The sequence below is a fragment of the Delphinapterus leucas genome, chromosome 1 (assembly GCF_059928025.1).
Source record: "Delphinapterus leucas isolate spDelLeu-1000000601 "Yukka" chromosome 1, BTC_Dleu_Yukka2, whole genome shotgun sequence".
Taxonomy (NCBI): Eukaryota; Metazoa; Chordata; class Mammalia; order Artiodactyla; family Monodontidae; genus Delphinapterus; species Delphinapterus leucas.
Genome location: NC_143129.1, coordinates 171,337,646 through 171,362,875, shown reverse-complemented (window position 1 = coordinate 171,362,875; position 25,230 = coordinate 171,337,646). Strand labels below are relative to the sequence as shown.

Sequence of the window (25,230 nt, the reverse complement as noted above, 5' to 3'; positions counted from 1 at the left end):
AGGATAGAGGAAGCTAGATAATTTTGGAGAAGAGTTCTATAAACTGTTGTTAAGCCTTTTTTTTTTTTTTTTGTGGTACGCGGGCCTCTCACTGTTGTGGCCTCTCCTGTTGCGGAGCACAGGCTCCGGACGCACAGGCTCAGCGGCCATGGCTCACGGGCCCGGCTGCTCCGCGGCATGAGGGATCTTCCCGGACCGGGGCACGAACCCGTGTCCCCTGCATTGGCAGGCAGACTCTCAACCACTGCACCACCAGGGAAGCCCGCCTTTTTTTTATTTTAAAGAGAAATATAACGAAACTTGAGTTTACAGGGATAATTTAATAGACTGTATAACCACACTTTATTCTTACATTAACACAAGGAAGGAGAAAATGTTTGAGATCTTTCTTAAAGGATGGAAGTATTCTTAGCTAGTCTACCATTAATAATAGTCCGTGATGTAATACAGGATGTGATAAAGGACTGATCTGAAAGTCTACCCTGGATGCACATGTCTATTCTGTTGTTGACACATAGCCTTTTATTAATTATTTGCCTTCCTTTTGTTAAATGTTTAAGTGAATGCTCATAATAATTGAAAAGTATTGCTTTATCAAGCAGTTTGCTAAAACTACTAATAATGAATTATTAAAATCCAGTGTTTGGGGGGAATGCAAAAAAAAGTTGACAGCTGATTTTGGACCTACCAGTTTAGCATTTGATTTATCTTTTAGAACGTGATCTTTAATAAAACAAAAACAAAACAACACTGGACCTGGGGACAGGAGATGTGAGTTTCAGTTTGACAATACTTTTAACTAGTCCAGTGATTTTGGGGCCAACTATGTAAGCTTTCTGGAATATAATTTCCTTTTAGGCAAAATGAGAGATTGAGGTGAGTGGTCTCTTGTAACTATAGTATTGTATGCACTAAATTAATAGTACAAATTTAATTGTCTTGGAGGAGGAGAATAGGGCATGTTTAACCTGCTTTAGAGAACACTGTTTTTCTTAAGAATTGTAACAGCATCTATTTCCATATGAATAAAGGATATGCTGATTGCAAGTCTTTAATTTTTACCTGTTCATTAAAACAGATCTCTAGTAAGCATGCTTCTATGTGCTGATCATTACAACCCCAGTACTTAGTACAATTCCTGACACGTGGTAGATACTTAATATTTAGAATAAATGAATATATGCATGAATAATGAATATATAAATAATCTGTAATTCAAGCCTACCTTTCTATAAGTTATTATGAGAATTATGAAGTTAACTTCATTAGAAAAAGTTGGTACTGCTAAATATTGGTTGGGGAAAAGAAGTAAATCTGGAAACTTGGCTAGAGGAAGTCATAGATATATTGAAGAGGCACTTCAGTATATTTTGTTCCTTGCACTATTTTTTGTTTGGAATGAGTCAGTGAAGGTACTGTATTATAAGCGGTGGAAACATTTAAATTAGAGGCTGGCTGTTTTCATAGTCAAGGGAAATTCAGGAATGTTGAAGCTGGAATTAACTGTTTCAGCTCAGGCAGGGAAAATAAAAAGAGAGAGAAGGTAAAGTTTTCTATAGTTAGCAGGAAAAAAAATACATATATATACACACATACACATATATATAATATACACATGCATACACACACAGGTGAAATTTACTATAATCATTCACTGAAAAGCTTGTTATGTAATTAATTTCATTTCTAATTATGAAGAACTCTTTAAGCTTAAAAATAGATATTAAACAGGAAAATAACTTGAGCATGTAGATATTTTATATTCTCCTTACCAATATAGTACTATGTCTAATTTAGGAGATGTATCTTTTCTTGAATTTAAAATGGCAAACGTAAAAGATACGAATATAAAAACTAACCTGAAACTACAGCTTACAACTGAACAGATTTTTTTCTAAAAATACCTCACTTTCATTTTTAATTTAAAGAAAAGTAGTAAGACAGCATCTTAAAATATATGAATAAATCTAAACTAGTTCAGTGTAAGATTTTTTCCATAGTCTTACCGGCCCCCAGCCCGTTTTGCAGGGCTTTTAAGCTGATCAGTCTTCCCTAAAGTGGTGCTCAAGAGTCTGGACTTCTCTAGTCCTGACTTCCTGGAGCTGATACAAGCTCTGCTGAAGGGAGAAGTAAAGAATTGGGCTTTTTCACATGTATTTTCCAATTTGAGGAAGAAATAAACATTGGGTATGTGTGTTTGAAAATTTAAGTATATGACATACACATTTGTGTGTGTTTTTTTAAAAAAGCTGTTGTGTCATGAATGTCTTTTCTCAAAGTAGAAAGACTTTGTAACAACACAACAGAGCACTTGTTAGCAAAATTCCTGATGTCTTATTTTTCTGTTGCTCATTGTCACCCTTACAATATTTAATATATGGGAGGTTTTGGAAAATCCTGAGTGTAGGAAAGTGAATGATCAGCCTCCTGCTGTTTTTGTCCTTAATCTACGCTTGGGCAGCTTAGACTCTTCCTCCTGTCAGGGTTCTGTGGTACTGCTTTACATGGCTGGCTCAGTGTGTGGCATACCCAAGATCTGTCTGTTTGGCATTCCTATTTGAGAAGGCTCTACAGTTGAAATGTGGCTAGTGTAACTGAGGAAATGAATTTTAACTTTATTATGATTAATTTAAATTCATATTCAGATAACCACAAGTCACTAATGGCTACCATCTTGGACAATTCAAATATATAACATTTCCATCATCAAAGAACGTTCTCTTGGATAGCTCTGCTCTAGAGTTCTCTTTCCAAGACGCCCATGGGCTTGGCACAAGTCTCTGAACAAGTAGACTGTTTCCCCAGCATTCTAATTTATAAAATGGAGGTGGAGTGTGGATGAGCTTTGGTTGCCAAGAATATTAATATGTGAACAAAAACACTGTGTAGAACTTTGTTTCCTAAGGAAAAAACCCATCTTAAAAATATCATGGAAAACAGATGATGGCATTTCTTAGAGTAATAACTGTTAAAAGATGTCTAGTAACTGCTAGCACAATGGTTTGATTGAGAGAATTTATGCTAATGTATCTTTGGAGGATCTATAATCCGTTATTACATTTTTCATTTAGGTACTTAAAGCTTTCACCAAAACACCCAGAATCAAATACCGCTGGAATGGACATCTTTGCCAAATTCTCTGCATATATCAAGAATTCAAGGCCAGAGGCTAATGAAGGTAAAAAAAACCAAATGATTGAATTAGCACTGTAGAACCATTCCCCCCTCCCCGCAAAAATACCCCAAAACAAAACAAAAACAGGAACAAAGACCAAAAATCCCTATTATGACAGTGATTATAAATGATTACTTTGGAGGCCAGACATTCCCGTAAGTATCAAAAACTGGCTTTCAGAGTTGATCAGAGATTTGAGGATAAACCAGGGTAAGTCCTTAAATTGCTTTTTTCTGTGTTTCTTGCTAGTGGGACTGTGCCTAGCATAAAGTAGATGTGTGATAAAATGTTTATTGAATAAATTTGTTCTCATATTCTTCTGAGAAGTTACCACTAAGGGAGCTATACAGAAAACTATGGCCTCACGAACAGTGGCCTGGGTGGTTGAGGAGGTTGGAATAGGTGGATACAGTGCAATTTAAAGTGTTTCCAAATCTTTGTTTATTATCCGTGCCAGCAACCTGAAATCAGCCTGGGTGGATTTTTGTGCTAATTACCCTTAAGAGCAGTTTTTGGAGTTGCTCTAAGAGAGATTTGGACTCACCAGCCTTCCAAATTTCTCCATATCCTAAAATTAAAATTTTAGTTTCAAGTCATATTTTCATGGTGAGAATTGTTTAGGTAGTACAGATGCAACTTCCTTCTTTTATTTATTAAAAGACACTATCTTATTATTTCATTTACCAAACTTACATATAGTAAAGGGAAGCCTCTTAGAAAGAGGTCCCATTTAATGAACCTTGTCTAAATGTCACCATTCAGCCATTTCCCCTTTTCTTCTCTTTAGGGTGTTAAGCATTGTTCTTCCTGGGGAAAACTATATAGAGAGAGCATTAGTGTTTAATTAAAAGTAACAATAATAACCAAAGAGCCAACTCGTGAAGACACTATAATCCATCATAATTTTAGACTCTTTGGTAGCTTGGGTGGGTTTCTTTGGGTAGAGTTTATGGCAGCAAATGAGCAAGAATACCAAAGGGGAAAAAATATCAGTGCTGGTTAAGCAAGAATAAACATTTAAAAAAATTGAAACATTTGCTGATTTCCTTATGTTATTTCAGTGGGTAGATTTCCAAGCTATTCAGGCTTTTATTTTTTTCTATAGCGAAGGGAAAAAAGGGAAAACCTTAGTGCTCAGGCCTGGCTTATTAAGTGTGTTTCAGTAGCTGCCTTAGTTTGGGAGCAATTTTCCTTAGTAATTGGCTTTTCTTTCTGACTACTGTTTCTGTCTGAGAATTTTATATACTAGGTAAACAGTTATACTGGAGCCCCTCCTATCCACAGACAGTATCTTTTCTGTTCTACCCTCCTTCCTGCAGGTGACTGTTCTTTTTACACCCAGATGCTCTTGCTGCATAGTTCTTTGAACTCTCTTAGTTAAAGTCATAATGTTTTTATTTCTCTGTGTGGCTTTTGGAAACTAGAGGGTGGTTGAATTTATTTTGACACTTGGTGGGGAGGAGAGGGAAATAAAATGTGTTTGCTTAAAAAAACCCAACAAAACCAATTGCTTTGAGGGATGGGATGGGGGTAGAGAATAGGGGAGAAAGTGACTCATTTAAGTATAACTTTGTATTCTATTTTTTCCTATCAATTTGTTACTGTCTTAAGTAGCCACCTACACTTACTGTCCTTAGAATGCTGTAACCAATAAGAACAAACAACATAATGAATTACACAGTGCAGAATTTAGAAGGCTTTTTACATTAAATTACCTATTGGTAAATAAGAATTCCAGTTACCAAGCAACTTCCCCCCACAGTGGCCTGTCACTGCCTTGGGACTTTAGAAAACAGTATTCCAAATCACTTTGGAGCTTAACAGGTCTCCCTTATGTATATTTGTTGCAGGTCTCTTATCTGTCTGTTTAGTGCAATTAAATGCCTTAAATAAGCCTTAGTCATCCACCTCCTAATTCCCCCAAACAATAAACAACTTACATGAAGATGGATTTGTCATTTTACATGGTAAATCAGAGTAGGCAAGCCTTTGATTAGTTTTAAAAACCTATTAAATGTTTTATAAAATCCAATGTGTTTGGACAATTTTAAGACCTTTTAAGAGCTAATTCTATCTAAGTAAGGGATTAGATGCCTAGATGCTATAGCAATTGGGCTAGTGAAAGTGAAAGAGAAGGGCCAATGCTTATATTGGGGTACAGAGTAAGCAAATATGATTTAAAGAATAAAATAAATGAAAGGAAACATAGATAGATAGATAGATAAAACATATAATTCTTTCAGTAACATGTCTGAGGTGATTGGGAGTAACAGCTTGTTTTTTTTGAAGCATTAAAAGAGAAATTAATGGGTAATTCCTTTTATGGGATGGGTTCATTATGACCTGTCCCAGATCTCCTAAGTTTTTTTCAGTTCTGTGATTTCATTCATTTATATAACTTATTAAGCTCCCAAATGTAACTAATAGATAATTTATTAGTCTGTTGATGTTTATAATATTCTTAAGAGATCAGTGAATTTAGCAGTGATGAAATCTGCCGTTATAGCCTCCGAGGCATATTTCATAATGTCCCAATTCCCACTTTTAAATGGAGGCAAGGAATCTTTAGATTCTGATCAGTTCCTTTTTATTCAAGATTTATTCTCCCTCCCTAGTTGCCTCCCTCTCTTCATCCATCTCTCTCTTTCTGTCTCTCTCCGGAAAAGTGTGTGGAATCAGAGGATGGTTGTTCATCATTGTAGCAATGAAACTGCGTTGGGTATTTAATCATGTTTAAATACTTATTACCTCTCCCTGTTTTCCACTGATGTGTTACCTGGCATTTAAAAATTGCTTGTGTAAGATTACCCTTTTATTAAAACTAGCAGTAGCTTTAAAATATAGTTTTGTCCATGTAAGTGCTCATAATTCTTTTCTTCACTGTAAATTATATTTTTCTACAACAGTAACTGTCTTGTTACATTTAATGCTTTTTGCCTTGCGCTTTTACTCATTCAAATTATACAAGTAGTAGAATAATGCATGCTTTTTGAAGAAGTTAAAATAGTACAGAAATTAATAAAATTTCAGTGCCCCTTCTTAGTCATATCATATAAACTCTTCCCCAGCAGTTAGTATGTATCCTTTTTTTCTATGCACACATTGTACTTAAATGTGTATTTATATATATATATATATATACACATTCTTCAGTTATCTTTATCATGTACTATATGGTAGAAATACTTTAATATCAAAATGTAGATCTACCTCATTTTTTAGAAATGCTGCTTAATATTCCATAATATGGATTTTTAGTTAACTATTTCCTTACTGATAGACATTTAGATTGCCTCGTTTTTTATTATGACAAACTGTGCTGCCAGTGTCCTTGTGCTAGATTTCAAATAGGTCAAAAGGTTTTGTTCTCCAAAGACTATAATAGTTTCTATTCCCACTAATGTGAAAGTATTCATTTCCCCATGCTTCTCCCTGGTGTGTTTGTGTGTGTCTGTGTATGAGAGAGAGAGTATGTGTTAATATTTTGATTTTCACAATTAATTTAAAAACTGATCGTATGGCCTCTGGGGTACTTAGTAATTTTTTTGAGAACTTTTGAAATACCTCCTTAGAGATGTGGCATTACTACAGTAGGGGTATTAGAGAATAATAGTGCTACTTTTTAATTACAAAAGACAAGGAGCTAGCAAGAGGGAAGAGATATGGGAACATATGTATATGTATAACTGATTCACTTTGTTATATAGCAGAAACCAACACACCATTGTAAAGCAATTATACTCCAATAAAGATGTTAAAAAAAAAAAAAGAGCTACTTTTTGATGGACTGCTACTGCCTTCTAGTGGTTAATCTTGACATTTTCTTTATTTTAACCAATTTCACATTCCTTTGTGATGGTTTGTCTTTAAAACTTTGTTACCTCGTTTTTCTTTGTTTTGTTGTCCATTCCTTAGTTTGATAAATAAAAATTGTATCAAACTAATTCAGCATTCTTTGTTTTCATTAATATACCCTTTACTCTGACATTCTTTTTTTTTTTTTTTTTCCCTGACGTTCTTAACTATGAAAAATCACTAACGCTGGTCGAGTACAGCAGTTCAACTTCATTGCAGGTACTTTGCTACGTCCAAAATTATAGAGCAGTAATTGTAATGTTCTGCTAGCTTCTGAATTTTAGTCCATGCCTTACAGCTAGGATCATAAGCATTGTATGTTATAAACCTTGGAAATATAGGATATTTTATTTCTCTATTGGATACTTTTGAGAGTTAATTCAGGAAAAGGATTAATTTACAGTAGATCAGAGATCATAAACTTGCTTGCACTTGTTATACCACTCAAGTGCCGTTTGAGACATTATTTCAGTGTTTGAATTCAGTATTGTCTTCCTTATAGGTCATGATCCTGTTCATTGTAATCTGATCAAAGAACAAGTCCTTATATCTAATATGTGTTTATTTTGTATTCACTGCTTTTGACAGGAAGCATATTGAATCTTTAAAAGTTTGTTCTTTTACAGTCCTGAGATTCTGCTGTCTCCTTTTTTTCTTTTTAAGTGCAACCGTGAAAATTTTCCATCATGCTCTGGACTCCTTACTAACGTAGCTGTTTCTCACATTGCATTTTCTTGTTAATTTATAAACTTTACATTTCAGCTGACTGCATGCATTATTAACAGCTTGTGTGTAATTAATAAAAGGTTATATTTATTGCCTTTATATTTTTGATCTTTTATCTTTAAATGGCTTGATTCCCTGTCACTTCCCCAGTTGCAGTTAAGCCCCCCTAACTCGTCAACTTTATTTTACTGGGTTCTATTGGCCTGTTTCTTAACTATTTTCTCTAAGAAATAAACTAGCTTGATCCTGGCTATGGCTAGAGCGACTTTCTATTAATAAAACAGGTAGTTCTTTGATCTTAATCTTGTTGTCTATCACTTGACATAACACATTCCAATTTGTTTGATATTTACCTAGGTAAAAAATATTACCAGTTCTTTTTTACATTTTTTAAATGGCTACGTGCTCTATAGCAATATGTAGTACCTACCTTATTCTCAGCTTCCCACGAAGATATAAAAGTCAGGTATAAATATCTTCAATCATCTGACTTGAAAAGTGTCTATTCTACATTTTCACCTAATTGCCTTTTGAACTTCATACATTTATGAAACTCAAAACTCTTATACTTAACTATTGGCCTTTCTCAGTCTGGTCCAGACATTGACCAAGTGTCCACCATATGCTGAGGTAAAGTGCCATGAATTTAAGGGGATATGCAGAAGAAGAAGCACAAGACACAGACTTTACCTTCAAAGAACATATAGTACGGTTGGGGAGCAAGAACGATGCATTAATTTTAACAAGAATATGAAGAAAGAAGTTCATGACTTAGTAGACTATCATTTTAATATAAACCAGCCCTGAGTTTAAAAATTTACCAGCTTTAAAAATCTAATAGTAATAGAAAGTACCCATATCAAGGACTGAATACAACTAATACATTTTATGAAACCATTTAAAAAACTACAAGGTATTCAGTTATCAGATACTTTAAAATAACTTATATATATTCAAAAGTAAAAGAACAAGGTGAAAATTACAGCAAAGGACTGGACATTATAAAAAAGAATCAAATGGAAGTTCTAGAATTTAAAAATACAATATCTGAAATTATGAACTCAATAGATGAATTTAACAGAGTAGACAATGATGAGAAAGTATTAGTGAACATGAAGATAGGTCAGAAGGAAATAGCTAATGGAAGCACAGAGAGATAAAAAGACAAATCCAACAAAAAAAAACAAACCACAGAAAAGAGTGTAAGACATATGGGGCACAATAAAAAAAGTTTGACATGTATGACTGGAATCCCAGAATAAGAGGAGAAAATGGAATTGAAGCTATAGCTAGATAATTGCCAAGAATTTTCCAAACTGATGAGAGATAACAAGCCATGGAGTCAAGCATTACAAAACCCAAGCAGGACAAATAAAACTATACCTGTATACATCATAGTCAGATTGCTGAATTCCAGAGATAGAATCTTAAAAGTGGCAGAGAGAAAGAAAGCTCTTCAAGGTAAAAACAATAAGACTGAGCACTGATTCTTAACAGAAACAGTGAATCCAGAAGACAGTGTTATGAGATCTTCAAAGAGTTAAAAGAAAACGAATTAGCATTCTGTAAGCCGTGAAATATCCTCCAAAAGTGAAAGCAAACACATCCAAATATTTTATTTTTGCCTCAAGATGTGACATTTATATTTATAGCCCTGGATCCATATACTTGCTGACCAGTCAGCTTTCTCTTACTGCCTCTTCTGTGAGCCTCTAAAATTCACAGTTCAATTTATAATTTCAGGTAGTCGTAACAAGTCAAATTCCAAGATGTCAGATCTCCTTTCTTTGATTTTGAGAAAAGGCAAAATCTCTTCTTTATTTCAGTATCTATAAGATAGGATAATATCTACCCATCCTATGTCCCATGGCTGCTCTGAGAATCAGTTCTCTTAACATATGTTCACCAAGTTTTTCAACTGAAAATTACTATAAGAATGTAATGATTAATATATTAGTTTTTTATTTATGAATTTTAAATGGTAAAAGCAAAATAGACATTTTCAAATAAACAAAAACTGAACATTCATCTCAGCAGACTCACACTAAACAAAATACTAAAAGTAGTTTTTCAGGCAGAAGGAAAATGATTTCAGATGAACACCCAGAGATGCAGGAAGGAAGGGAAAGCAAAGAGTAGTATAAATATAAAATACAAATGAATACTGTCTGTATAGAACAGTAGTGTCTTCTGGGATTTAAAATATATGTCCAGGGACTTCCCTGGTGGCACAGTGGTTAAGAATCTACCTGCCAGTGCAGGGGACATGGGTTCAATCCCTGGTCTGGGAAGATATCACATGCCGCAGAGCAACTAAGCCCATGCGCCACAACTACTGAGTCTGCACTCTAGAGTCCGCAAGCTGCAAGTACTGAGCCCGTGTAGGGCCCGTGTGCTGCAACTGCTGAAGCCTGCGTGCCTAGAGCCCGTGCTCCGCAACAAGAGAAACCACCACAATGAGAAGCCTGCGCACCGCAACGAAGAGTAGCCCCTGCTCACCGCACCTAGAGAAAGTCTGTGCACAGCAATGAAGACCCAACGCGGTCCAAAAAAAAAAAAGTCAAATTAATACACAAAACAATAGTAGCGTATGAGACAGGAGGGAAATTAAATACAGTTAGAGTGTTCTAAGGTCCTTGCATTATCCTGGAAGTGGTAAAAGTTATAATTAAGCTTTAGTAAGTCAAGGAAACAAAGTCTAGCAAAAGAATGTGTGATACTATGATCCAGCAATCCCACTACTGGGCATATACCCAGAGAAAACCATAATTCAAAAAGACACATGCACCCCAATGTTCATTGCAGCACTATTTACAATAGCCAGGTCATGGAAGCAACCTAAATGCCCATCGACAGATGAATGGATAAAGAAGATGTGGTACATGTATAAAATGGAATATTACTTAGCCATAAAAAGGAACGAAATTGGGTCATTTGTTGAGATGTGGTTGGATCTAGAGACTGTCATACAGTGAATAAGTCAGAAAGAGAAAAACAGATAACATATATTAATGCATATATGTGGAACCTAGAAAAATGGTACAGATGAACCGGTTTGCAGAGCGGAAATTGAGACACAGATGTAGAGAACAAATGTATGGACACCAAGGGGTGAAAGCTGCGGGGGTGTGGGGATGGTGGTGTGATGAACTGGGCGATTGGAATTGACATGTATACATGATGTGTATAAAATGATGACAAATAAGAACTTGCTGTATAAAAAAATAAAATTCAAAAATTATATGAAAAAAATGTATGATACACAAGTAGAGGGGGAAATGAATAATAATTAAAAAAACCCTTAATCCAAAAGAAGGCAAGAAAGAAGAAGAGAACACAGAACAGGAGGGCAAATAGAAAACAAACGTATGATGGCAGTTCTAAACCAAAGTTTGTAGTCATTATGTTAAATGTAAATGATTCAAATACTCCAAGTAGAAAACAGAGTTTCCTAACTGCATTAAAAATGTGTTGCTTATGTACAAGAAGGAATTCTTTCTCCCTCCCTCCCTCCCTCCCTCCTACATTTGAAATACACACCAATAGATAAATAGACAGACAGATAGGCTGACCGACCCAGGAAAGTTGAATGTAAAATGGTGTAAATACTAACCAAAAGAAAGTTGGCAAAACTATGCTGACATTGCACAAAGTAGACTTTGAGGAAAGCATCATTGCAAGAGATAATGAAACATGTTTTAGACTGATTTAAGAAGATTAACCTACCAGGAAAATAAAATAATTCTAAATTTGTGTAACCAAATAACTACCCTCAAAATATATAAACCAGATTGACAGAGCTAAAAGAGAAATAAACTAATCCACAATCTCGGTGGGAGATTTTAACTTACTCCCTTAGTAACTTAGAATCTGCCAAAAAGAAAAATTCAGTGAGAATACAGAAGAATTGAATAATACAATGAAAAAATTTAATCTCATTGATATATAAATTTAATCTCACTGTGCCCCACAACTGCAGAATATACCCTTGTTTTTCAAATGCACATGGAACACAAAATTGACTGTAAAGCTGAGCCATAAAGCAAATCTGAAAAATTTTCCAAAAAATGGAAATTGAAATCGTATAGAATATTTTCCCTGACCACAAAGAAAAGCTAGATATCAGTAACAAAAGTACAGCTGGAAAATTTCTACATGTTTGAAAATTAAGCAGTGCATTTCTCAATAACCCATAGGTTGAAGAATAACATGATGAAAATATAGCATGTCTAAATTTATATGCTACCACTAAAGCTGTGTTTAGAGGAAAATTTATAGCTCTAAATGCATATATTAGAAAAAAGAAGGGACTTCCCTGGTGGTCCAGTGGTTAAGACTCCGTGCTCCCAATGCGGGGGGCCTGGGTTCGACTCCTGGTCAGGGAACTAGATCCTGCATGCCGCAGCTAAAAGATTCCGTGTGCTGCAACTAAAGATCCTGCCTGCTGCAACAAAGACCTGGTGCAGCCAAATGAATGAATGAATGAATGGCAAAAAGAAGAGCTAAAAATTGGTAACCTTAAAGTATTCACCTCAGGGGTTTAGTTAGATCAGCAAATCAAGAAGGTAGAAGGAGTGAGATACTAAAAGTAGAATTTTATGAAATAGAAAACAAATGTGACAGGATTTGGAAAGCTAAAAGTTAGTTCTTTGAAAAGTCTAATAAGAAAATTGATAAATGCTTGACAAGAAAAATTAAGAAAAGTGAGAGAAGGCAGCAATAACCAATATTAGGAATAAAAGGGGATTACTACAGATCTTGCATTTAAATGACTTTTGGAGGATATTATGACAATGTTTATAAATTTTTTTTTAAAATTAATGTATTTTTATATTTGGCTGCGTTGGGTCTTTGTTGCTGCGCCTGGGCTTTCTTTAGTTGTGGTGAGCGGGGGTCACTCTTCATTGCAGTGTGTGGACTTCTCATTGAGGTGGCTTCTCTTGTTGCAGAGCACGGGCTTTAGGCACGTGGGCACAGTAGCTGTGGCTTGCGGGCTCTAGAGCCCAGGCTCAGTAGTTGTGGCGCACAGACTTAGTTGCTCCGTGGCATGTGGGATCTTCCCGGACCAGGGATCGAACCCATGTCCCCTGCATTGGCAGGCGGATTCTTAACCACTGTGCCACCAGGGAAGCCCTATGCTTATAAATTTGAAAACACTATTGCATAAATTTACAGAAAGTACAGTGTAAGAAAATTGTTGCAAGAACGGATTCAAGATGTGAATCATCTTATATCTATAATTAAAAACCATTTCACAAAGATGGCTTCACTCTTCTAAGCATTTGGGAAAGATGTAACATCAGTCTTGCATATACTCTTCCAGGAAACAGAAGAGAGGAAATACTTTCCAACTTGCTTTTTGAGGTCAAACCACACAAAAACATCAAAAGAAAGTAACTTTCAGGCCAGTCTCTCTGAAACATAGATGTAAAAGTCTAAAACAAAATATGCCAAATCCAGCAATATGAGAAAAGATAATGCACATAACCAAGTTGAGTTTAATTCAAGAATGGAAGATTGTTTGGACATTCAAAAATCTATTTGAATTATCACAATAATAGAATAAAAGAAAAATTATGTGGTCATTTCAATTGATGCAGAAAAAGTGCTTGATAAAATTTAATGCTTATGATTAAGATGTTTATTTTTTAAAAATTTGCAAAAAAGATACAGCAAGAAATTTCCTTAATCTGACAGAGAATCTACAGAAAAGTTACAGCAAGCATCATAATAGGGGAGTAGTGAAAGATTTCCTCTTGAAATTGAGAACTGAAGAAGGATGCTTACTGTCAGCACTTCTATTTAGCATTGTACTGGAGGTCTTGGCCAGTATAATAGACAAGAAAAAGTAATGAAAGGTATGAGACTTATAAAAGAAGGGATAAATTTGTCATTATTCTTAATATAATTGTACATGTAGAAAATCTAAAATAATCTACTGATGAACCATAAGAATAAAAAAAGTGAATTAGCAGGGTGGTTGCATATGAGGCTATTATAAAAATCAATTGTATTTGTGCATGTTAGCAAGAAACAATAGAAAATGTGATAAAAATATTTATACAATAAAAAATGTCAAATATTTAGGAATAAATTTAACAAAAATGGGCAAGGCCTCTACATAGAAAACAAAAGAAATTGAAATTTCTTTCAATTTCATAAAATAAAAAGAAAATTTTAAAAGAAATAAATGATATTCATAGATTGGGAGACTCAAAATTATAAAGATGCCAGTTTGCAATTTGGGGTTGTGTTGAATCTATAGATTATTCAAAAGTCCAACAGCATGTGCGTGTGTGTGTGTAAATTAACATGCTAATTGTACAGTTTATTAGGGAAATGTAAGGAGCCAAGAATAGCCAAGATGATCTCGAAGAAAGATGTGTTTGAAAACTTCCACTACCTGATATCAAGACTTGTTATAAAGGTACAATAGTTAAAACAGTGTGATATTAACAGAAGGGTAGGCAAATAGAACAGTGGAACAGAATACAGAGTCAAGAAAATATCCCTATCTCACACCATACACAATCAGTTCTTAGTGGATTGTAGATATAAATACGAATGGTAAATAATATATCTCCTAGAAGATAATGGAGAATGGCTTCATAATTTGCGAGTAGGTAAGGTTTCTTCATAATTTGGGAGTAGGTAAGGTTTCTTAAGCTGAACACAAAGTACTGATCAGAAAAGAAAAAAAATAAATTGGACTACATTAGGTTTAGTAACTTACGTTCATCAAAAGTCACCATTAAGCAAGTGAAGAGGGGGAAGGTATGCATAATACATATAACCACAAAGGATTTGCATCTGCATATATAAAAAGACTGCAAGTCAGTACAACAGACAGTCCAAAGGAAAAATGAGCAAACAGCACTTTACAAAAAGAGGATATCCAAAGAGTCAATAAATATGAAAATATGTTAAACCGAATTTGTCATACCCAAGAATGGTTAAAATTAAAGAGACCAACAATACCAAATGTTGTTGAAGATGTGAAGTAACTGGAACATCCATACACCGCTGCTTGCTGTGCTGAACTTGGAAAACTGATCACAGTTTCTACTAAACCTGAACACACACATACCCTATAACCTACATCTCCATTTAAAAAAATTGAAAAAAAATTTTTATTGAGGTATCATTGACATTTATTAGTTTCAGATGTACTACATGGTTTGATATTTGTATACTATGTGAAATGATGACCACAATAAATCTAGTTAACATCAATCACCACATGTAGATACAAATTTTTTTTCTTGTGATGAGAACTTTTAAGATTTACAACTCTTAGCAACTTTCAAAAATGCAGTACAGTATTATTAACTGTAGTCGCCATGCTATACATTACATCATTGTCACTCCATCCATTTTGCCCACCCCCTGCCTGTGGCAACCACAAATCTGTTCTCTATATTTATGAGCTTGTTTGTTTGTCTGTCTTTTACGAGTCTACATATAAGTGAGATCATATGGTATTTGTCTTTCTCTGTTTGACTGACTTAGCATAATGCCCTCAAGTTTCATCTGTGTTGTTGCAAATGGTAAGATTTCATTCTTTTTTGTAGCTTAATAATATTCCGTCATATGCATGTGATCTGTGTGTGTGTGTGTGTGTGTGTGTATACACCACATTTTCTTTATCCATTCATTTGTCAGTGGGCACTTAGGTGGTTTCCATATTGGATAAATATCCAGAATTGATATTGCTGGATTACATGGTAGTTCTGTTTTTAATTTTTTGAGGAACCTCCATACTGTTCTCCACAGTGGCTGCACCAATTTACACTCCCATCAATGGTGCCTAAGGGTTCCCTTTTCTCCACATCCTCACCAACACTTGTTATTTCTTGTCTTTTTGATTATGACCATTCTAACAGGTATGAGATATCCACAATTCCATTTTTGATAGGAATATGAATAGATGCACACCAAGAGATTTGCACAAGAAGCCCCAACTGTAAACAACACAAATGTCATTAACAGTAGAATGGATACGTATTTATTCTATAATCATATAATGAAATGCCAAATAATGACAAAAATGTATTATCTGCCTCACACAACACCATCAGTGATGTTCCTTAGGGTTCTGTCCTAGGCCCTCTGCTTCTCCTTCATTTCCATGACTTCAGCGTTCATTTGTGCTTTCAGGACTTACAAATATATTGCCCCAGCCTAGTCTGTTCCAGACTAGAACTCAACTGTCTGTGGACATCGCTGCTCAGATGTCTTACAGACACCTCAAAGTCAGCATATACTGAACTCATCTCCACATTTCCTGAATCTGCTTCTCCTCTAGGAAGGTACATGTCTCAGCAATGGTACCAGCATTCACCCTGGGAATCTTTTGTTGATGAGCCCCAAAATATAAACTGAGAGTAGGAACCTTTTATGTTTCATTCAGTAGTGAATTTAACGATGCTTGGTACAAAACTTGGCATGTAGTAGGGCCTCCATTTGTATTTTGTTGAATACTTCTATCCTCCTTTTTCCATATTCAGTTTGGTTTCCAAGCTCGGTAGGTTTTTATCTCCTAAGTACTTATAAAATCCTTGTAATGCCTACAGCCCCTACCTAGCTAAGACTACCATCTGTTGTCTGGACTACTTTGAAGGGATCAAGGGATGAGTCAGTGGGACCAGTTTGGAAGAAGAGGTATAAGGTTAGGACATTTATGTTGCTGGTGAAATATCTAATATACAGCATGTAAAACTTTGCCTTTTTCTGTGATGGATCCAACTTTATTCAAAGTTATAACTAATATGGAGTGTCACCTCGTGATTTTAACTTTCTGTTATGGCCGAGTACTGTACTCATGAGTGTGAACGCATCTATTCTGGGAGCGGGAGGTGAAGGTGGGTTGAGAGGATAAAAGACAAAAAGGGATAAGGGAGGATCTGTCTTTTGTTAGTTTCATATTCCTTTCTAATGATGTTCCCATCCCCTCTTTGCTAAGGGTCACTAACCTTGACTTTCTAGATATACAGGGTGGCTGCATCCTGCTTCTCTCTGAATTATAACATATAGTATCTTGATCTATTTTGCTAATGAGGCCTCCAATTCAGATTGTAAATTGGACTTTCTAATCTGACCTCTATTTTTCATGTTATTTAAGATAGTGCTATTTTTGGCTTCTTATGAATATTAAGGCAGTGCAGAAACTTCAGGCTTCTCTGCTTGGAGTGCTTGGATCGGAGTTTCTTAACACAGTTCATGGATATAAATCCAAATACTTTTACGGGAGCAGGACTAAAAATTGAGGGCAAGAATCTGTCTTGGCAAGGTTTTCCTAGATTTGAAATAATAGGTTTACCTTTTCTCACCCATTTTTTCCCCCAGTTTAAATATCAACTGTATTGGGCCATGATGTGTTTGTATATGGGGCATTTAGTTATTAACAAATTTTTATAGATACCACTATCTGAAATTATCATGCTTTTTTAAAAATATTTATCTATAATTTTATCTATAAATTTGTTTGTCTTATCTCTCTCCCCCCAAGTAAATAAGCTCCATGAGATTGTCTGTTTTGTTCTCCTGTGTCAGAGAAACATTTGACAAATAGTTATTGACTGAAGGAGTAACGCTTCTACTTGGGGCTTGGGTGGTTTTTCTTCTTAGAGTATTTCCATTTTTCTTTCAGCATTGGAGAGGGGTCTCTTGAAAACACTGCAGAAACTGGATGAATATCTGAATTCTCCCCTCCCCGATGAAATTGATGAGAATAGCATGGAGGACATTAAGTTTTCCACACGTAAATTTCTGGATGGCAATGAAATGACACTAGCTGATTGCAACCTTCTGCCCAAACTGCACATTGTCAAGGTAGGCCTGCAGGATGTGGGGCACTATTACACCTAGTATCTGTTTACTAAGGCAGCACTTCCTCTGTGTAAAACTTGGCTGATCTTCTGACACGCACTGTTTAGCACCCCCCAAATAGTGTAACCTAATGTTGTTCAGGCAATAGTTGAAACACCCTAGGGTTGATTAAATGGAAAATTATGTCTTAAAATCAAGGCATATGACAAATAGGATTTTTTTTTTCTGTGACTGCATAAAAATTCAAAGATGTAACAGGTAACTTTGAAGTGGTGGCTACACTGACTTATAGCATCAAACTTTGTTCTCTGATCACCTGGGTTTTTCTTTTCAAGGCAGAAAATATTTATTGAGCATTTATTGTGTGAAATACTATGCTGTGTAGGATGGTTGTGCAGTAAAGATCAAGATCAAGAAAAACAGAGATCTAGTGTGTGTGTGTTTAAAGTATTTATCCAGTGATTATACTTGGCTGTTTCTCTGGATGGCCAAGGCAGGCATTTGCAATGACCATCACACTTCTGAATCTCTGGTGTAGCGTGCAGTCCTTATTTAAAAGTCTAGTTAGAATGAAGGTGACAGACTTCAGGTAGAAGCAGTTTTCAGAGATTCACAGAATTAATTTGCCCTGAAATCAGATATATGTCTGGTTTATAAGACATGGCATATAAATGTTAATTTTTGATCTCTTTGTATTTCAGGTGGTGGCCAAAAAATATCGCAACTTTGATATTCCAAAAGGAATGACCGGCATCTGGAGATACTTAACTAACGCATATAGTAGGGATGAGTTCACCAATACCTGCCCCAGTGATAAGGAGGTTGAAATAGCATATAGTGATGTAGCCAAAAGACTTACCAAATAAAATAACACTTACGAGAGAGATGTCTTCACATCTTCCCCTAAGAACATGCTTTTCCTAACAGACTGCTCCTCTTCCTATAAGATAGAAACTTTATTTTGCACAAACATGCAGTTATTCCAGATTAGGATGAAGGATAGACAAGGTATAGTAGCTATCTTTAAATATATACTCCTAAGCAGTATTATTTTAAAGTTCTTTTACCCTGCCTACCTCCCCTACCCCGTATCCTCCTAATTTGGAGACACTCCATAAAAACTTTTCACTTTAAAGGCAGTTTGCCATCTCTCTAGAGCCCTCACCACTGTCTCCATTCACTGTGTATAGATGGCAGAACTTTTGAGGTGCACTGTTGAACTGTTAAAATAGTAATCACAACCTCATCAGGCCCAAACTGGTGCATAATGCACGGTACAAGGAATATTTATGTATTTTTGGAATTTTATAATATTTAGTAAGAGTATATGAAAGGATTGCTACTGTATCAAAATATTCTGTTTCAATTTAGTCTATCCTGGATATGTACTAAAGGATGTTACCACCAGAGAAGAGAGCCTTCTCCAGAAAGTCACTACAGATATTGCTATGTTACTTTGTATGTGGATTTTTACTTTTGCCTAAACGCATTTATCCTTCATATCAATTATAATATCTGACACTACGTAGAAGCTAAAAGTCTAGAGGGGAGGACAATATTTGCAAGATCTTCTTCAAGCCTTTTATGCATATAAGAGAAACCAATGGGCACGTGATACTCTCTGTCTAAATATGTTACTGGTTATATGTATTTTGCCCAGTGCCATTCATTTGGAACATTATTACTTTCTTCCTTTATTTTAAAAATGCTCCTTTTTTTAGGTAGGCATCGGCCTTGCTGTTTGTAGATCGTTTGAGCGACACTACGTACACTGATATTTAGTTGATTTAGCTGTAGCAGTACAATGGTTAGTAATGTAAAAACTAACCTAAGGAATGTAGTGTGGGTTTGTCAAAATATCAAGTAGAATTTTGTTTCTAAAGCACGTTTAATGTGGATAATCTAAAGAATGCATTATCCATCCTATATTAAAAGCAAGATAAAACACATAGATTACCACTCCACCCCCATTTACTGTTAGACTTTGGGTAGAGGATGGTTCACTTCTTTTGGACTAAATTATAGTTGTGACGGTGACTACATATTGACTGCAGTTTTGCCTAATCTCAATCATTGCACTTCCTTCAATTAAATCTTCCTACAGCCACATTGAGGAATAGCAGTCTTCATGTTTGTTTCTTAAATTGAAGTCCTAAACCAGGAATTGTGTTGTAACAAGGGAGGATGAACTTGGTGAAAATAAAACAAAAGTTTGCTATGTATTTATTCATTAAAAAAAAAAAGACTTTCTATGTACTACTCCAAAGACTGTGATTGTGACTATAATAATGTTTTGGTAATTTTTATACCTAACCTGTTTAAGAAATGCTATTTCTCATAGGCTGCTTTTGGAAATTTTAAGTATATTGCTTTAAAATGGCAGTGTTTTCTTCCCTATGATATGCTAACGTTTAGTAAGCACTGGCTTTATGGAAGCAGCTTGATTTTTTAATAAGCATTCTGCATTGTTTAAACCTATCAGTGACTAGCTTGGTATAGAAAGATAAGAAAAACTCCATATTGTGTCCATTTGGCTCAGGGAGATTTCTTTGCTTTACCTTTCTTAGAACTCCTTATTGCTGATCAAAAGTTTGGGTACCCACCTTTTTGTAATAAAATGTTGGATGATGATTTATCTTGTTCCAGCAAGAAGCATTATCAGGTTATATACTGAGAAATTCTATAGCAGTAGCTTCCATGGGTGAATATGTCACCTCTGCACCAATACACAGACAGCCATCTTCACTTTTCACTTACTTTTACGATAGTGGTAACTTGGCATCAGGTGATATTGAATCTTGCCTCATAGCTTAAAGCATGGAAAAGATTCAAGAGAAGTGGGGGTGTCTATTTCAAGTGAACAGTGGATTAAGTGGTACAGAGTAGAAGGCTAATGAGGAAAGAGCTACAGTCCTCAAAACGGATGAAAAAACACATTCTGAAACTCAGTTGTGAAGTGTTTTCCACTTTGGATATTTATTCTCTTCTTCTTCTCCTTTTTAAAAATTTATCCCCTGATTGTACTTGGCTGTCTCTCTGGATGTCCAAGGAAGGCAAGGTCTATCTGTTATAAGTTTGATGAAGGCAGAATTATTTTTCTGTTGAAAGACAAATCTTATTACTTTATCAGGGAAATTAGATGAGGTTGAGATTGGCAAATGAACGAAAGCTACTAAGAAAGATGATCCTAGAATATGCTTTTTACCCCATCTTACATTTGTGGAAAGATCGTAGCTTCATGTCTTGGGAGATTTGGGACATGAAAGTTTTCATGGCAGTTCATGTAGTATATGGGTTGACACAGTAGAAATCATCTGTTATTATTTCTACAACTACTGAATCATTTTCCCCTTCATTTAAACCCCTTTTGTTCCATTTAAACAAGGAGATTAGACTCTGAATGGAAGATCTTACTAATTTCCAAGGGATTCTGAGAAATTTTTGTGTTCAACATTTGGAAAGCTGTCTACTGTTTCAGTTGATGTAACTTCCTTTTTTAAAAAATGTAGATGCAGATTTTCTATACAGTTCTGTTATTTTCTTTTACTAGGATTGTTGACTTTAGTGATAAAATTCATGTAAGATTTTATTTCTTGGTAACTTTGGTTTATACAACTACCTTTATTATTATTATTTTTTAATACAACTATCTTTAAACCCTTGAGCAATCTGTATACAATGAAGAGGTTTCTGACATTTATTCTTACACTCAGTTGATTGACTTTAGAATTTAGGCATATTTACTTCTGTTGTTTTGAATCTCTCCAGAGTTGCATGTAGATAGCTTTTGTTTCTGTGCATTTAAAATATCCATTTAGAAAATATCTACATGGTAAAAATGAGAAGAAATAGAAATGTATTTTTTCATGAACATTTTGATACACATTTCATCAAGTTTATTGATTAACCAATTTCTTACACTGGTTATAATCAGTATTTGATTCAAAGAGAGGGAAGCATTCATTATTGTTATAATATATGGTCTTTTTTATTCCATCCTTTACAAATTACTAAGGCTGGGGCTGTCAAAATTATATTTTTATCATGGAAAAAAAATTCAAATCCCCCAAATCATAATGTTGAACAGAATTGGAGTATTTTCTTTAAATTAGTTGAAAAGGAAAATGAAAGCTTATAGAATGCTTGTATTTTCTTTTCTGTCTCTGGAACCAGTATATTGCTGGCAGCTATTGTATTAAAAAATAAAGTATATTTTCACTATCATAAAAGGTTCTTTTTTACCCCCTCATGAAAATAAATAACAATTTGGGGTAAAAGTGTTTTATTTGAGACTACTTTTTTTTTCATGAGTGGCGATTCAGCACATTTAGTAGATTAAAGGAGGAAAACATATGTTCATCTCAATAGGTGCATAAAATAATTTATAAAAACTTTCATGCTAACCATTCTTAGTGAAATAGGACCAGAGATTAACTTTTTTTAACCCAATAAAGACATCTGCCAAGAACCTACAGCAAATTTCATACATAAATATGAAACAGAAGCCCTCTCATTAAAGTCAGAAATAAAACAGGATTGCCTTCTGTCACAGCTATTATTCAGCTATTTTCCATAGCTGCTTTATTAGAGGCATCCTACACCAATGCAGTAAAATCAGTAAAAAGAATAAGGAATGGAAAAGAATAGACCAGATGACTTCTTTGCAGATGATGCATATATAAAAAATTCAAAGTAACCTACTGTTAGAAATATAAAATTCAGGGGCTTCCCTAGTGGCACAGTGGTTAAGAATCCGCCTGCCAATGCAGGGGACATGGGTTTGATCCCTGACCCGGGAAGATCCCACAGGCCGCAGGGCAGCTAAGCCCGTGCACCACGACTACTGAGCCTGTGCTCTAGAGCCCACAAGCCACAACTACTGAGCCCGCGTGCCCATGCTCTGCAACAAGAGAAGCCACTGCAATGAGAAGCCCGCGCACCGCAACGAAGAGTAGCCCTTGCTTGCCACAGCTAGAGAAAGCCCGCACGCAGCAACGAAGACCCAGTGCAGCCAAAAAAATAATAATAAAATTCAGATGCTTACTAGATAAAAGATTTAGGAACAAAAATCAATGTAATTTCTATATACTAATATTAACTACGTTAAAAATAAACTAGGGCTTCCCTGGTGGCGCAGTAGTTAGGAACCTGCCTGCCAATGCAGGGGACACGGGTTCAAGCCCTGGTCCGGGGAGATCCCACATGTGCGGAGCAACTGGGCCCGTGTGCCACGGCTACCGAGCCTGTGCTCTGGAGCCCGTGAGCCACAACTACTGAAGCCTGCATGGCTAGACCCCGTGCTCTGCAACAAGAGAAGCCACCGCAATGAGAAGGCCACGCACCACAACGAAGAGTAGCCCCTGCTCGCTGCAACTAGAGAAAGCCTGCGTGCAGCAAGGAAGACCAAACACAGCCAATAAATAAATCAATAAATTTATTTAAAAAATAAATAAACTAGTAACGTTGGTTTCTTCTGGAAGAAAACTGGGTGACTGAGAAAAATGGATGGGAAATTGTCAGTGTATACTTTTTTGAGCTTTTGGAAATTTGTACCATAAATATATTACCTATTCTAAAAAATTAGAAGTGTTTTAAAAGATAATTTCTAAGATATTTAGGATCAAGTCTAATAAAGAATGTGCAATTCCTTTATGGAGAAAAGTACAAAATATTATCAAAGGACCTAATAGAAACCTGCTCAGTGGACAAGTGTACCATGTTCATGGATGGAGAATGTAAAAGTATAAGAATTTCAATTCTGTCTTAAATAATTTATAAATGCAATATATTTTCCCAACAAAATCCCAAGAGGACTTTTTGGGAACACAGATAAATGGATTTAAAACATTCATATGGAAGAAGTGTGGCCCCCAAATAGCCAACATATATCTGGAGGGGGGAGGGAAAGAAAGGAAACTTGCTTGACAAGATATAAAGTCTTAAAAGCTTATAGTAATTGCTGGGTAGGATATAGTAAGTCACACAAACACAGCACTCCTGCTGCAACTACCAGAAAAAACTGGTTTAAAACATTAAAATACTATTCTTAAACATCAGAAAACTGGAAGCAATAAGGACTAAATGAATTGGATTTCAGAGGAGAAAGCCTTTCTGAGGTGAACTGATGGTCTGGCCATTTTTTCCTTTGGGGGCATTTCCTGATTCTGGGCCTGGAAGTGAGGATTGGGTTTGGCCCATGGAGAGGGCTTTACTGGGTAAAAGAAAATCATAAGGCTCTTGGTGATAGGGCATACTGGAAACCGGAGACAAATATGTGACTGGTGTTCTCACAGGACATTTGCTGAATTCCAGAGCTCTACATGCCATGCTAGAAGCTAAGCCCAGGGCCTCCAAGAGGCAGAGTGAAATCTCCCACGATGACACAATACTTAGGAGAAAGAATTTCATTAGAGGGAGGGCTTACCTGAAACACACGGAAAGCAGCTGCGGCTTAGTGGTTGCCAGTCACTAGGGGTGGGAGAGGGAATTGACCACAAATGGACGTGAGTGGTCTGTTTTAAACATGGATTGTAGATAAGGGTCTAGTATCCAGAACACATAAAGAATTCTTACAACTCAATAATAGAGAGACAACCCAATTAAAAAATGAGGAAGGATTTAAATATACATGTCTCCAAATAAGATATACAGATGACTAATAAATACATAGAAGCTTAACATTATTAGTCATTGGGGAAGTGTAAATCAAAAACCACAAAAAACACCCTCTAGGATGGCTATAATTAAGAAGACAGATAATTATAAGTGCAGTGATGTGGAGAAATTAGAACTCTCATACATTGCTAGCGGGAATGTAAAATTGTGCAGCCACTTTGGAAAACAGTGTGGCAGTTCCTCAAAAAGTTAAGCACAGAGCTACCCTATGATCCAGCAATTCCACTCCTAGGTTTATAACCAGGAGAGTTGAAAACTACATCATTGTACATAGATGTTCATGGCATCATTCTTCATAGTAGCCCAAAATGGAAACAACCTAAATGTCCATCAACCAGTGACTGGATAAACATACCTATATCATGGCCATTAAAAAAGTACTGATACAAGCTACAACATGAACCTTGAAAACATTATGCTTAGTGAAGCCAGACACAAAAGGCTACATATTTTATGGTTCCACTTATATGAAATGCCCAGCATAGACAAATCTATAGCGACAGACAGTAGATTAGTGGTTGCCAAGAGCTGGAGGGGGAGAGAATGGGGAGTGACTAGTGACTACAGGTTTCTTTTTGGAGTGATGAAAATGTTCTGGAATTAGCCAATAGTGATGATTGCACAACTTTGTGAATATACTAAAACCCACTGAATTGTATACTTTAAAAGGGTAAACTTTATGATATATAAATTATATCTCAATTAAAAAAAAATTACAACGGGGGCAATTCTGCCTGCTTAAAACTTTTGGATAATCAGTGTATACACAGGTTGATTAGCAAAGTTAGTGATGTCGATTTCCCTTGTATTTGAATTAAAGTTCAATTTAAATGTTATCCAAAATATATTCTTAAAGAGGAAAGAGGGAAAAAAAATTGTGCTAATGGCTGCTCAACTTTATAAATTTACTAAAAATCATTTAATTTTGTTCATCTAAAATGGGTGAATTCTACAGTTTGTAAATTATACCT

General features: G+C 35.5%; 1 protein-coding gene across 1 annotated transcript in view; it reads left to right on the top strand.

The window, feature by feature from the left end:
• Positions 1-21,813, top strand: part of CLIC4 (CLIC family member 4) — an 83,665-nt gene extending 61,852 nt beyond the window's left edge. The window contains exons 4-6 of the mRNA XM_022551726.3: positions 3,072-3,178; positions 17,406-17,587; positions 18,286-21,813. Coding sequence (XP_022407434.1) covers positions 3,072-3,178; positions 17,406-17,587; positions 18,286-18,450 — 454 coding nt within the window. The 3' untranslated portion in view covers positions 18,451-21,813. The remainder of the gene's footprint in view (positions 1-3,071; positions 3,179-17,405; positions 17,588-18,285) is intronic.
• The last annotated feature ends 3,417 nt before the right edge of the window (positions 21,814-25,230 follow it).